This window comes from Diceros bicornis, chromosome 1 (genome assembly GCF_020826845.1).
Source record: "Diceros bicornis minor isolate mBicDic1 chromosome 1, mDicBic1.mat.cur, whole genome shotgun sequence".
Lineage (NCBI taxonomy): Eukaryota > Metazoa > Chordata > Mammalia > Perissodactyla > Rhinocerotidae > Diceros > Diceros bicornis.
In genome coordinates this window covers 7,261,998-7,275,486 of record NC_080740.1, presented here as the reverse complement: position 1 = coordinate 7,275,486, position 13,489 = coordinate 7,261,998, and the positions used below count along the sequence as shown (strand labels likewise).

At 40.7% G+C, this 13,489-nt stretch overlaps 1 protein-coding gene across 1 annotated transcript in view; it reads right to left on the bottom strand.

Annotated features, from left to right (window-relative positions):
• Positions 1-13,110, bottom strand: part of SCAMP1 (secretory carrier membrane protein 1) — a 104,304-nt gene extending 91,194 nt beyond the window's left edge. The window contains exon 1 of the mRNA XM_058567454.1: positions 12,997-13,110. Coding sequence (XP_058423437.1) covers positions 12,997-13,053 — 57 coding nt within the window. The 5' untranslated portion in view covers positions 13,054-13,110. The remainder of the gene's footprint in view (positions 1-12,996) is intronic.
• Positions 13,111-13,489: the final 379 nt, after the last annotated feature.

The following is a 13,489-nucleotide window of genomic DNA, read 5'->3' as shown; positions in this document are numbered from 1 at the left end:
TATACAAATATTCATAGCAGCATTATTTCTAACAGGCAAAAAGTGGAAACAACCCAAACTTATATCAACTGATGAACGGACAAATAAAATGTAGCATATCCACGCAATGGAATATTATTTGGCAATAAAAAGAAGTGAAGTCCTGATACACGTTACAATATGGATGAACCTTTAATACATTATGCTATGTGAAAGATGCCAGTCATAAAAGACTACATATCATATGATTCCATTTATATAAAATGTCCAGAAAGCATATTAGTGGCTGCCTAGGGCTGGAGAAGTTGGGGAGAAATGGGGAATGACTGCTAAAGGATATGGAGTTTCTTCTTGAGGTGTTGAAAATGTTCTCAAATTGGCAGTAGTGATGATTGCACAGCTATGGATATACTAAAAACCACTAACTCATACCCCTTATTTTTTTTTATTAATTTTTCCCCCCAAAGCCCCAGTAGATAGTTGTACATCATAGTTGCACATCCTTCTAGGTGCTGTACGTGGGACGCGGCCTCAGCATGGCCAGAGAAGCGGTGCGTCGGTGCGCCCGGGATCTGAACCCGGGTTGCCAACAGCGGAGCGCGCACACTTAACCACTAAAGCCACGGGGCCAGCCCTAACTCATACCATTTAAATGGGTGAACTGTACGGTATATGAATTATATCTCAAAGTTGTTTAAAGAAAATAAAATTAGATGTAGTATTTCTTGGAGGAAATATTGCCAACTGGCTGTAATCCATAAGTCTTCAAAATCTAAATACAGAATCATTCACTGCCCTCATTAAATAAAGAGAAAGGCTCATTAGGAAATAAGTAAGGAAGGATGGGGTAGGGAGATGAGCACTTAGGGACTACGCTGACACCAGAGTTTGAATATTTAAAATTGGATACTTTAACATCCTATCATACTAAATCACCAAAATTTCTTCTGAAATTTGAGAAATTGGGTAGCTAATAGAAATTGGGTAGCTGTAGGTGCCCCAACATTAATGCACTGAAGTCTACAGACATAAAAAGAAAAAGGTTGATCACATAGAACAGGAAAATATTTGGTCATATGTCTGTTCAACTGCCCGGCGAGTTCAATTACCTTTGACCACTAACAAATGCGCCACTGAACTGATATCCTAAGGATGGGAGAACAGCAGTGTCCTCCCACCTAAATATCCCTTATTTTCAGTAAACTGTCAAGAGATTTTTGTACAAAAAACTTTGTTTTATTATACATAGTGGTTCTCCACTAAGATTAATGGGTTTTCTGTCATTCTCATTTAATACATTAAATATTGAAATACTGAACAATTACCACTAAATGTGGCAAAGACCTGTGAACAAATTTTAAAAGGTCTTATTATTTCGGTCATATTACAGGCAGTCAACTTTTAATGTAGTTTTCCACCTGAGAGTAAAGGTTTAGTTCACAGAACATTTTCTTATGAAACGAATTCTGGCTAAATAAATAACCTACTCCTGTTAACTCAGTGGTTAAGCTCCCCAGGCCAGTACTTAAAATCACAGCCTCACCAAATCCAAGCACTCTCTACAACACGAGGTCCAGGGGGAAATGTGCCGAGTTCCAACTGTGAGAGCAGGCAGCCACCTCCCCCTACAATAAAAAGAACACTAGATGTCCTTTCCAAAAATCACCAACATTAAACAACCAAGTGCACAACTGTCCAACATTTAAACAAAACTTACATCACGAGGTGATTTGTCATAAAAATAAAAAGAGCTCTCCTTATTATTACCCTCGGTTCAAGTTGTGATATATAATAGCTTCTAAAATCCCTAAGCTTTGTAAGACAACCAGTAATTTGTATGTTTTGTTTTTGTTACTATTTTTGTTAATACCAAAAAGTTTAAAAGTTAATAAAAATTAGAGTCTGCCTTAGAAAATATAGGCAATTTAGGGATGAAACAAAGGAGAATAAATAATCACACGTTGCAACCAAAGATAATCTTGCACCATTATTTATTTCCGATAATCTGTTATTTTAAGAGCTTCCCATTTTTGTCTTGATTCAAAAGAAAAACTCCTGGAACTATAAGAAATGTAAAAAAACAACAATAAATAAATATTGCAGACAGAAAAATTAAGTAATTTGCCCTAGGTCACCGAGGCTAGGCGGTGGAGAAGCAAACCTCAGCAGTCTGGTTCCAGAGCCACCCTTCTCCCCACTCCTCTGCTAGGAGAAGAAATCCTCTGCCAACGTCCTCCACTCCCCCTAACACCAGGCTACGAACACAGAAATGTTTGTCTGCAATACATAGAGTCCACACAACATTTTCTTATGAACTCAACTCTAAATGGTGGTTAAGTTTCCCTGAGATTCAAATATAAACATTACCATTAAAAAATTTTTAATCAAATAGAAAAAGCATGTAATACACTTCTTTTAAGCTTAGGGAACACATTAATTTGCAGTTCTACAATATGCCACTTACTAGTAAGCAATTCACTAAAATTTATGACTATTTGAGATGCCAAAAATTAGGCATGCTAGGCCATAAATAAAACCATAAGACTGACTAAATCAATCTAAAACAAGCATCAACAGATCCAGGAAAACTGCTAAGCGGCGGCATAATTACACTAGGATACCAGCCCCTGGCCATGACCTGCTGATATTCCTGAGGCTCTTTTCCTATCACCTACCACTGTCATTCTCACCACTTTCCACATATATTCCAAATCACCATATGCGGATTCTAACCACCATTACAGGATTCCTACAGGGAAAATGGCCGCCAACGGCATGTATACAACTCTGCTACCGCTTATGTCTCTTGGAGAAAGCGGAAACTTCCAGTATTTGTTGTGTGTATAACGTTTCTACAACATGCATTGGTTTGACTGTGTTTGACAAGCAAAAACTGTTAATAGTTGGTTTATTTTTTCTTCTATTATCAATTAAAATTATCAGTAACTATCACAAATCCCTTCCTCCTAGTTTGATCTCACCAATACTCAAAATGCACAATGCTGTAACATACACTTATTCCGTTTAAGAGGTTTAAGAGGTTGCTTTAAGAGGTTTCAGAGGTTCCAGTATTCTTGCTCACATGCAAGAACGTATTCAGTGATTCTTTGTATTCTGTAAAATAAATGGAAGTGTTTCTTTTAAGGAAAAGGAAAAGTAACAAGTTGGTAATATTGATAATGTGTTCATAATTACACTCTAAAAACATGTATAAAACCTATTATTACAGTATTTTTAAAAAAAACATACTGAAGCAAGCAGCGATTTAGAAACAGTTGCAACACAAGCTCTGGAAATTCTGAAAGCTAGACAAGCTAATGTACATACTCTAGGGACAATCATCAAGTATTTGGGAGCCATTTGCATAAAATATAAAGGACTTTTTTAGATAAAATATTTCATTTATTTTGCAAGAACATATATTAATAAAGAATACAGAGATTTTTGACGAGGGTGTCAAGATCATTCAATAGAGAAAGAACAGTCTGTTCAACAAATGGTGTTGGAACAACTGGACATCCACACACATAAGAATAAAGTTCCACCTCACTTCACATCATATAGAAAAATTAACACAAAACGAATCACAAACCTAAAGGTAAGAGCTATAACTCCTAGAAGAAAAGACAGGAGTAAATCTTCATTACCTCACATTTGGCAAAGGATTCTTAGATACAACATCAAAACACAAGCCATAAAATATAAATAATTTGGACTTAATCTAAATTGTGCTTCAAAGGACATTAACAGAAAGTAAAAAGACAATTGACAAAATGAGAGAAAATAATTGTAAATCATATACCTGGATAAAGAACTTGTATCCAGAAAATATAAAAATCTCTTACAACTCAATAATAAAAAAGACAACCTAATTTAAAAACAGACAAAAGATCTCAACAGACATTTCCCCAAGATGATATATACAAATGGCCAATAAGCATGTAAAAATATGCTCAACATCATATAGCCATCAGGGGAGTGCAAATCAAAACCACAATGAAATACTTCACATACAGTAGGATGGCTGGACTCAAAAACAGATAATAACAAGTGTTGAGGAGGACGTAGAGAAAGTCGAACCCTGCTGGCAGGAATATAAAATGGTGCAGCCACTTTGGAAAACAGTCTAGCAGTTCCTCAAATGATTCAACAGTTACCACACGACCCAGCAATTTCACTCCTAGCTATATACCCAAGACAATTTAAAATAGGAGTTCAAATAAAAACTTGTACATGAATGTCTATAGCAGCATTATTCATAATAGTCAAAAGGTGGAAACAACCTAAATGTCCATCGACTGATGAACTAGCATTACTAATTCTTAAAAGCACCCAAAGCCAAATGCCAGGGAGAAGGAGATTATTGGATTGCTCTCCGTGTACAGGTCTACAATTCTTGTGGCAGTTCTTGCACAGGGAAGAGAAACGGGCTCCAACACTGGTCCACCGTGAGAAGTCAGAAGCTTTAGGACAGTACAGGCTGCCTCAGTAGGAACAAATGAAACAGAATGAAAGTGGTGCGGGGACTTGATACAAAGTCAAATTCAACCAAACTCCACATTAGCCTTTATTTCCCACACCTGCTGAAAGTCAGGAACTTTCCCTCTTGTGATTTACAAACATCTCATAGTGTTTGGATCTGCATTACTCTATTCTACGACCAAAAACTAAACAGAGGTTTAACTCTATCATATAGACTTACATTCTATCATTTGGATCTGTATTAAGTCTAAATACAGGTTTAATTCTATCATGCTTTTGGCAAGAAAATGTTACTTCACATTTACCTTTTGGCAATTCTGGTCGAAAGAAACAGACTCAGGTCACCTCAGACGCTGGGAGAAGGGAGGGTAATTTACAGACATATGCAGAAAGAAGGATGCTGGGTTTCACAGAGACTGGAATTCTTCAAGACATGGCAACATCTCTTGTAGTTCAAGGGCAGCTCTAATAACGGACAGTAATTCTAGAAAATGACCCTCAGAAGCTCTGGTCAGATGATTTCTACTCCAGTGTTTCGTGATGAAGATAATTTGGCTCTTTCCTCACGTCCTTCCATGGTTATTCCCACTACAACTACCTGACTTGTTCTCTGTGCTTTCAGTTCAAGGTCCTGAGAAAGACAGTGCAGTTAACTATCATTGTTCCTGTGGGAGCACAATTTTTGGACCAAGCGATCTTATCTGCTCCTGACCAGCCCAGGGGCTGGCTTCCCTTGGGCCAAGCACCTTTGGTAAGATCAGTCCGCTGAGGCCAGGGTGGCCAGGGTCACACAACAGAGGACATGATCACCTACGTGTAAGCAACCACTTAGGCTGCTCCCTCAGCGGAAGATGAGGCTCAGAGCATAGCACGCCCCTAGAACATAAAGCCTTCTCTCCAGCTGAGATGATCAGACTCAATCCTAATATTCCACAGATTAGAACAAGAGCATTTATGTATTCACAAAATGATCCATACAGGTACAAAAATGTAACAATGATAGAGTTGCACAGTCAAAAAAAATTTGAGACACAAAAATCTCTACCTTAGCACTCTGACAGGTCATCCAAATTCTGCTTGCATTTCTTCGAGTGTTGGGGAACTCCATACCAAAAAAGCATTGTCTCGCTATTCTAATAGATTTTTTTAAATCTTTATGTTAGGACAAAAACCTACCTTCATGTAAACTCTGCCAATTAGCCTGTTTTTTTTTCCCTGAAGAACAGGTTTATTCACTCAACCAACTAAGAATCCTTCAAGTATCTGAATATCTGATATTTCCCTTTAGCCTTCTGTAGACTACTAGACCACTGAGTAATTTAAACTTAAATTATTCTTCTCAGGACTTGATTCCAGACCCAGGACCATTCTGACTTCTTTGGGCACATTCTACTTTGTTCAAACCACTTTTTAAATATGCACTTGGAATTGAAGACAGTACCTGTGGAATAGACAAGAACAGAATATGGTAGATTCATTTTTAGTAACTGCTCACTAACTTCATTACTCCAATATATATTTTTCAGGAACTATATCGCATTGGTGAGTCATATTAAGAAAATATCCAATAAATTTCCTGGATCAGTACTCAGCACTACTAAATATTAACTGTACTCCAAAAAAATTGTTTTTTGATAATATCAGCAAACGAACAGTTTACTTTCAAAATTTTTCACAATCACCATCATCTCAATTATGATTATTGTTAAAGCCATGGAACCAAAATAAAACTGTGTTCAAATACAACTTTTGTCATGTAGCATTTGTGAGAGGTAGCCCACCCACACTAGCAGGCTCCCCTTGTACGTGCCTAAGAGCTTTCACTGGCCATAGGAGATGCTCAACTTAGCCAAAAGGTTTTCTAAGTATCTTAAGAGTGTTGATCCATAGCACCCTCACACTCCACCCTAAGTAAAGAAGACTGTCTCAAAAAGAATTACGGATGTGTTTTACGGGATAATTTGAACCCTGATAAGACTAACAAGAAATTGTTAAGGGAGTTGTACCAGCCTGGACTAAAAGGAACAGAGAAATTTCAAAATGAAAAGAGACTTCCTACCCAACTTTCAATGGTTAGGAAGCAGACTGAAAATGCTCCTCAGCTGCCAACAGGGGTCATTTCTTACATGAAAAAAAAAGACTTCTCAGAGGGTGGAGCCAAAAGCAGAAGAAAATAATAGATTAGGGAAAGACTTCCAGGTAGCAGAACTGGCTTCTAATCAAGGAACACTCATTGCCCCCAAAGTAGGGGACGCTGACAACATGAGCCTGGCTGGATTCCAGAGTACAGACCAGCAGTGGCTACATGCCTCCCACTCCTTCCCTATCCGAATGGGAGTGTCTCCTGAGGTTATCTGTACCTGTCTCACCACCTGAGGCTGGGTGTATCTTTTCAGGTATATCTGCATCAAGAGGGACACAGCTCCTCCCATCAAGAAGTGGAGCCTAATCCTCCCCACTCCTTTTTTTGAATCTAGGCTGGCTTTGTGGCTTGCTCTGACTAACAGAATGTAAAAGAAGTGAAGCCTTGACTCAAGAAGCCTTGCAGCTTCAACTCTTGCCCTCTTGGAACACAGCTGCCACTATGAAAAATGCCCAGGCTATTCGTAGTAGAAAGGCCACACGAAAGATAACCAATTGCTGCCCCCACTGACAGCCCCAGGTAACTGCCAGATACTTGAGTGAGGACATCTTAAACCATCCTGCCCTAGAGAAACTGGCAGATGACTGAAGCCACAGGAGTGACTCCAGGCATCAACATTCAAACTGCCCGCTAAGTCTAGCTCAAATAACAAAACTGTTTTAAGCCACTACATTTTGGGATTATTTGTTACACAGCAATAGATAACTGAGAGTGGTAAATGAAATAATGAAGCATCTTAATTTGATGAAATATAATCAGCAGCTCAATACATGCTTTTTAAAAATATCAACCTAGGGCCAGCCCGGTGGCATAGCGGTTAAGTGCGCGCGCTCTGCTTCGGCAGCCCGGGGCTTGCAGGTTCGGATCCCAGGTACGGACCGATGCACTGCTTGTCAAGCCATGCTATGGCGGTGTCCCATATAAAGTAGAGAAAGATGGGCACAGATGTTAGCCCAGGGCCAATGTTCCTTGGCAAAAAGAGGAGGATTGGCATCAGATGTTAGCTCAGGGCTAATCTTCCTCACCCAAAAACAAAAACAAAAAATATCAACCTAAGGAAAAGAGAGTGGGAACTCATGCAGTTGACATGAATGTAAAATGCCATAGACCATAACTACTATCACTACATTCCAGACTAATGTTGAAAGACAACGTTTGCATAGTTAGACTATCACAGAAGAAATCCTCAAAATCCTTTCCTGGTGCTATCCCATCTCCAGCCTTAAATTTTAAACGAATAAGGGAGGATTGACATCAGCTTGTTGTAAATAAAATCAAAATGGATAACACCCTTGAAATATGGGTCACTTTTTAATGACAAGGTTTTCAATTTTCAACTTCAAGGAAACTTATAGGATACCACCGAAATTATTGTAAGTTAAAAGATAACATAAGAATGCTGAATCGTAGGCCATTTTTAAGAGATTATTTAAATAGAGTAGAATTCATTTTTGAGGCCAAAACAAAATGGAGGTTGTGCTCAACCTTAATACAGAGTTCTTTCACTAGGGAGGAGACAAAGCACTAGGATTCAGACAACTGGGGTCTGGTCTAGCAGGGTGTCCTAGGGCAAACCACTTTATTCTTGGCCTTGATTCCTCAACTATGACCTGCCAAACAGCTACTACTAACACTTTAGAAGATTCAAAAGGAACATGAACTTCACCAAATTAATAAGCTAGGAATAATGTGGTTAACTATAATTAAACGTACTTCCTTGATTTACTACTAATACTACCTACTATTATCTAATTAAAGCCACCACGCATTGAGCACTTATTGCATACTAAATGTAGGCTCAACTAATCCTATTAACAATCCTACAGAGGGGCCAGCCCTCTGGCATAGTGGTTAAGTGCATGCCCTCCCCTGCTGGGTGCCAGGGTTCGATCCCGGGTGCACACCAAGGCACTGCTTGTGCCTTAGGCAGCCTCCCATAGAAAGTGGAGGAAGACAGGCACAGATGTTAGCCCAGGGCCAGGCTTCCTCAGCAAAAAGAGGATTGGCATGGATGTTAGCTCAGGGCTAATCTTCCTCACCAAAAAAAAAAAAAATCCTATGGTTTTTAGATAATAGGTTTTTAGATAATGGATAATAGGATAATAGAAGGTATTATTATCCTGTTTTACAGACTAGTAAACTGAGATGGAGAGAGGCTAAGTAACTTTCCAAGGTCTCACAGCTGCTTAGTGACAAAGCCAGGATCAAATGCAGGGTTTTTTTGTTTTGTTTTGTTTTGTTTTTAATACTACCCTCTGCTGTCTCCTCAAGTACAAGCTCCAAATATAAGACAAGAATTTCGGAGTCAGAAAAGCAACCAAGGCACATATATCATGCCATCAGTAACGGACTAGGAATCCAGAGATCTAAATTCTAACGCCAATCCTGCACTACCTACACCTGGATGTAAGACAATAAGTTAGCAAAAGAAATCAAATAGTTTTTAATCAAGAAGAAATTAGAATGGTTGCCAAATGTGAAATATCATATCTCTGGGCTTTTTTTCATTCACAGAAGGAGACTGACTAAATACATTCAAAACTTTTCCTTTCACAGCTTTGAAATTTTGATTCTTTTTTTTTTTTTTTAATTTTTTGTTTATTGCAGTAACATTGGTTTATAACATTGTAAAAATTTCAGGTGTACATCGTTGTACTTCTATTTCTGCATAGATTACATCATGTTCACCACCAAAATACTAATTACAACCCATCACCACACACATGTACCGAATTATCCCTTTCACCCTCCTCCCTCCCCCCTTCCCCTCTGGTGACCACCAATCCAATCTCTGTCCCTATGTGTTTGTTTATTGTTGTTGTTATCTACTACTTAATGAAGGAAATCATACGGTATTTGACCTTCTCCCTCTGACTTATTTCACTTTGCATTATACACTCAATGTCCATCCATGATGTCACAAATGGCTGGATTTCATCGTTTCTTATGGCTGAGTAGTATTCCATTGTGTATATATACCACATCTTCTTTATCCATTCGTCCCTTGATGGGCACTTAGGTTGCTTCCAAGTCTTGGCTATTGTGAATAACGCTGCAATGAACACATGGGTGCATGTACCTCTGCAAATTGGTGTTTTCAAGTTCTTTGGATAAATACCCAGCAGTGGGATAGCTGGATCATATGGTAGTTCTATCCTTGATTTTTTGAGAAATCTCCATACTGTTTTCCATAGTGGCTGCACCAGTTTGCACTCCCACCAGCAGTGTATGAGAGTTCCCTTCTCTCCACATCCTCTCCAACACATGTTGTTTCCTGTCTTGTTAATTATAGCCATTCTGATGGGCGTGAGGTGATATCTCATTGTAGTTTTGATTTGCATTTCCCTGATAGTTTTTAAAAATTACATTAAATGTTATTTCCAAGATGAATTCTCTAATTCAATTAGCATATCAATATGCTAGAGCATATTAGAAGGCATGAAGATTTTCTTACCACTTACTGACTTTTCCCTCCTTTGAACAAACCGCACTCATTCTGGCACTCACTCTGACACTGACTTACACAGCCTTTATTACTGATCTCTGCTGGTTACTGAGCTCTCCTTTTATTTCACTTTCCAAGTATGTTTATGTTAGACTAAATCCTTCAGGATAGAGATATTTCTTCAATATCTGTTGAATGATGAATAACTGACCAAAAGAACAAAGGACATATAGCAATTACTCAATAAATACATGTTGACTATGAGGAAAATATTTTTCCTCTCCAGCTTTAAAACCGCACCATAACAACTCAAGAGTGGATTCTCAAAAACTCCATATAATTAATCAAGTATTTTCTTTCAGATTACTACACACTTCCAGTTATGCCAAGTTTCTTGATGCACAATGAAAACTACTCAAATTCCATAAACTCATTCACTGAGCCTATCACAACCACCAGAATAAAGCAGGCACTTGAAAAATGAATGCATTGAATCCAGCAAATAATTTTACAACAGCTAATAAAATCAAGCAAACCATTGTAGTTACATTATCTAAGGAGATTATCCTCAGAAATTATTTTCATAACATAGCTCAAATGAAGATGCCGGCAAAAGCATTCCTAACATTAAAGTGAAGGGAAAAAAATGTTAAAAAAACTGAAAAAGCAATGGAAAGCAAACAGTTTTTAATCAAGAAGAAATCAGGATGGTTGCCAAATGTGAAATATCATATTTTGAAAATATGAACTTTATTTTCTAATATTGAAATGCTTCAAATATTGAAAATAACAGACGTGAAAAGAAAAATGATCATAAGGTAAGACAAAGATGAATATAAGAACTTTTTATATTTAAGTAGAGAGGACCAGAAATACTATTTCAATAATCACATTTCCATAGCAGGAAGCCCAAATTAGAAAGAAGAAAGAACATGCTATAGATGTAAAGCTTTACTTTGAGAAGAGGAAAGGCAGCTGGATACAAACAGAAAGAAAAAAGGTCAGACACACAGTGCTGTGACAGTCACCAAAAACAGGGCAAGACCATAAACAGGAACATGTACAACCACGTCTTTAGGTCTAAATTATCTGTCTCTTGAAGCACTTTATGAACTTGAATAATCATTATCCTGGTGCATCCACTTATAAAGAATAAAAAGGTTTATAATTTTATGCCACAATGAATGCGTATTTACAACTACTTTGGGGTTTAAAATTACTACAGCAACTTTACGTATGGCAGAAGAGCAGAGTGTCAAGGCAACATTAGATGTCACAAAAGAGCAGTCTGGGCTAAGAAGAAGACAATGTCTTGCCTAACAAGAGAACCAGAGATACAAAATGAGCCATGAAATGGAATCACCAAATAGAAAACGGACAAACTGTCAGACTTTGAACAAACAGCATCAATGAATTATCTGAATCAGGTAAAGCTAACAGTTCTCAATGTTATACCTTCAAAATATTTTAAAATAACACCCATTTGGCAAGTTATGAAATGTCTCTTTCGAATATCTATGATTTAAGAATAATCTGATTTTCCACAACATGGAATGACAGAATACTAAATGTTAAACTAGGGGGAAAAAAACTCTCCTTAAAGTACAACAATATCATTGGTAAAAACCTGAAAGTTTCAGGCCAGTTGTATACAATTTTCTTAAGTGACATTAGAGGCAAAGGAATAGTGACTGAGTCTATTCTGCACTTCCACAGTGAGTCAAGTTGTCAATAATAACCAGGATCATTTCATTAAGATAATCCCCCATGAAGTCACCAGGTTAACAATCAGAACACAGATTTGTCTACTTCCAGGATTCTTAATAAAGGATAAAACCAGGAGTAAAAAGAAGAAAGGTAAACTCGCTAAGCCAGAAGTGGCATTTACAGAAGTGGCTACAAATTAAAGTTACTATTTTATTTTGTGTGACTACAAATTATAGTTACTACTGCACATTTCCAGGGGAAATTAAAAACAACTAACTTCAACAGTTGAAAACAAATCACACGTGCTAAGCAGTTGCTGCTCATTAAGAAACCTGGACTACTACTAAGAGATATTTATTTAGATGTTGCATTAATTTAAGCTCAGATAATGAACATCTTAGCCGTCTGCCTTTGCCATTGCTGTGCCAAGCCCTCCCGAAGCTGGGGCTGATAAGGTCGGCTCCAAGAAGGAAAGCAGCTCCTGTGGGAAACGGTATCCTCGTACAGCCCAGAGAACCGGTGACGCACTAGGAGCTTGGAAAACATCCCGTCCTTTGCCTCCCGAAGAGCAGCCAGGTAGGAAGATGGTCGTGCACGTGCACTATTGTTTTCCAGGTGCGTCTGTTTATTTTTAACTTAGGCTTTGAAAGCAGTACCCTCACCCCCAGCCTAATGGTGGGGAGGGGAAATGGTAGCGCCGCGGGGGGTATCTGGGCGCAACACAAGTTTAAAACATAAAAACCTTTTTTTCCCTCTAATTGCAACTTACTCTGTCCCCTCACCCCTCCATCACCCCCCGCAGCTCTCCGCCGCCGCGGGTCCCCATGACAACCCCACCGAGGGCGAGCCCCCCCCGCCCCCGGCTCTCGGCCCCGCCCGCCCGGCCGGCCACACTCGCCGGGCAGGTGACAACTCCACCTGCCCCTGCCTCTCCCCGTCCACGCTCCCGGGAGCCGGGAGCCAGGCAGGAACCGCCGGCGCGGGCCCACCCCCGGCGAGCGCACGACCCTCCCCTGCCGGGGACGTGGGGGGCGGCGGCCGGACAGGGAGCCGAGCAGGGGCCACTACGACCCCAAACCAGGGACGCGGGGGCCGGGGCGCGACCCCGAAGCGGGCTGCGGCGGCCCGGCGCCCCTGGCCAGGCGGCTGAGGGCAGCCGAGGGCCGGGCGCGAAGGAACTTGTCTGTTTTCACAAACGACGACGCGGCGCGGCGGCGGGAGATGCCGGGACCACGCTCACCTTGAAGGGGTTGTTGAGATCCGGGTCCGCAAACGGGTTACTGTCGAAGTCCGACATCTCCCCGGCGCTCGGCGTCACCCACCCGACCCAGGCGCAGGGAGAGAGACGAGGCGAGGCCGCCGCCCCCCTGCGCGCTCACGTCGCCGCCGCCGCCGCCGAGCAGATCCGGGTGCAGCGCGCGGGGCCACCCAGCCGGCCGCGCCACTGAGCATGCCCGGTGCGCCGGGCTCCCGGCCGCCGGCACCGCTCCCGTTCGCCATCCCGTTCCTCCGGGCCGGGATCCGGAGCTCCGGGCTTTGGCGACGACCGCGGAGGGCCGGGGGCGGAGGGCGTCCGTCCTTCCGCCCAGGCCCGGCTGAGACTCCGCATCCTGATGGGACGTGCGTCAGGCTGGGCGTGACTGTACTGTCACCGATTTAAAGTCGGCCCCTGCGACCGAGCGGGATTGGGGCAGAGGTGGTACTCTGTGGGCAAGAAGGGCGCAACCCACCCT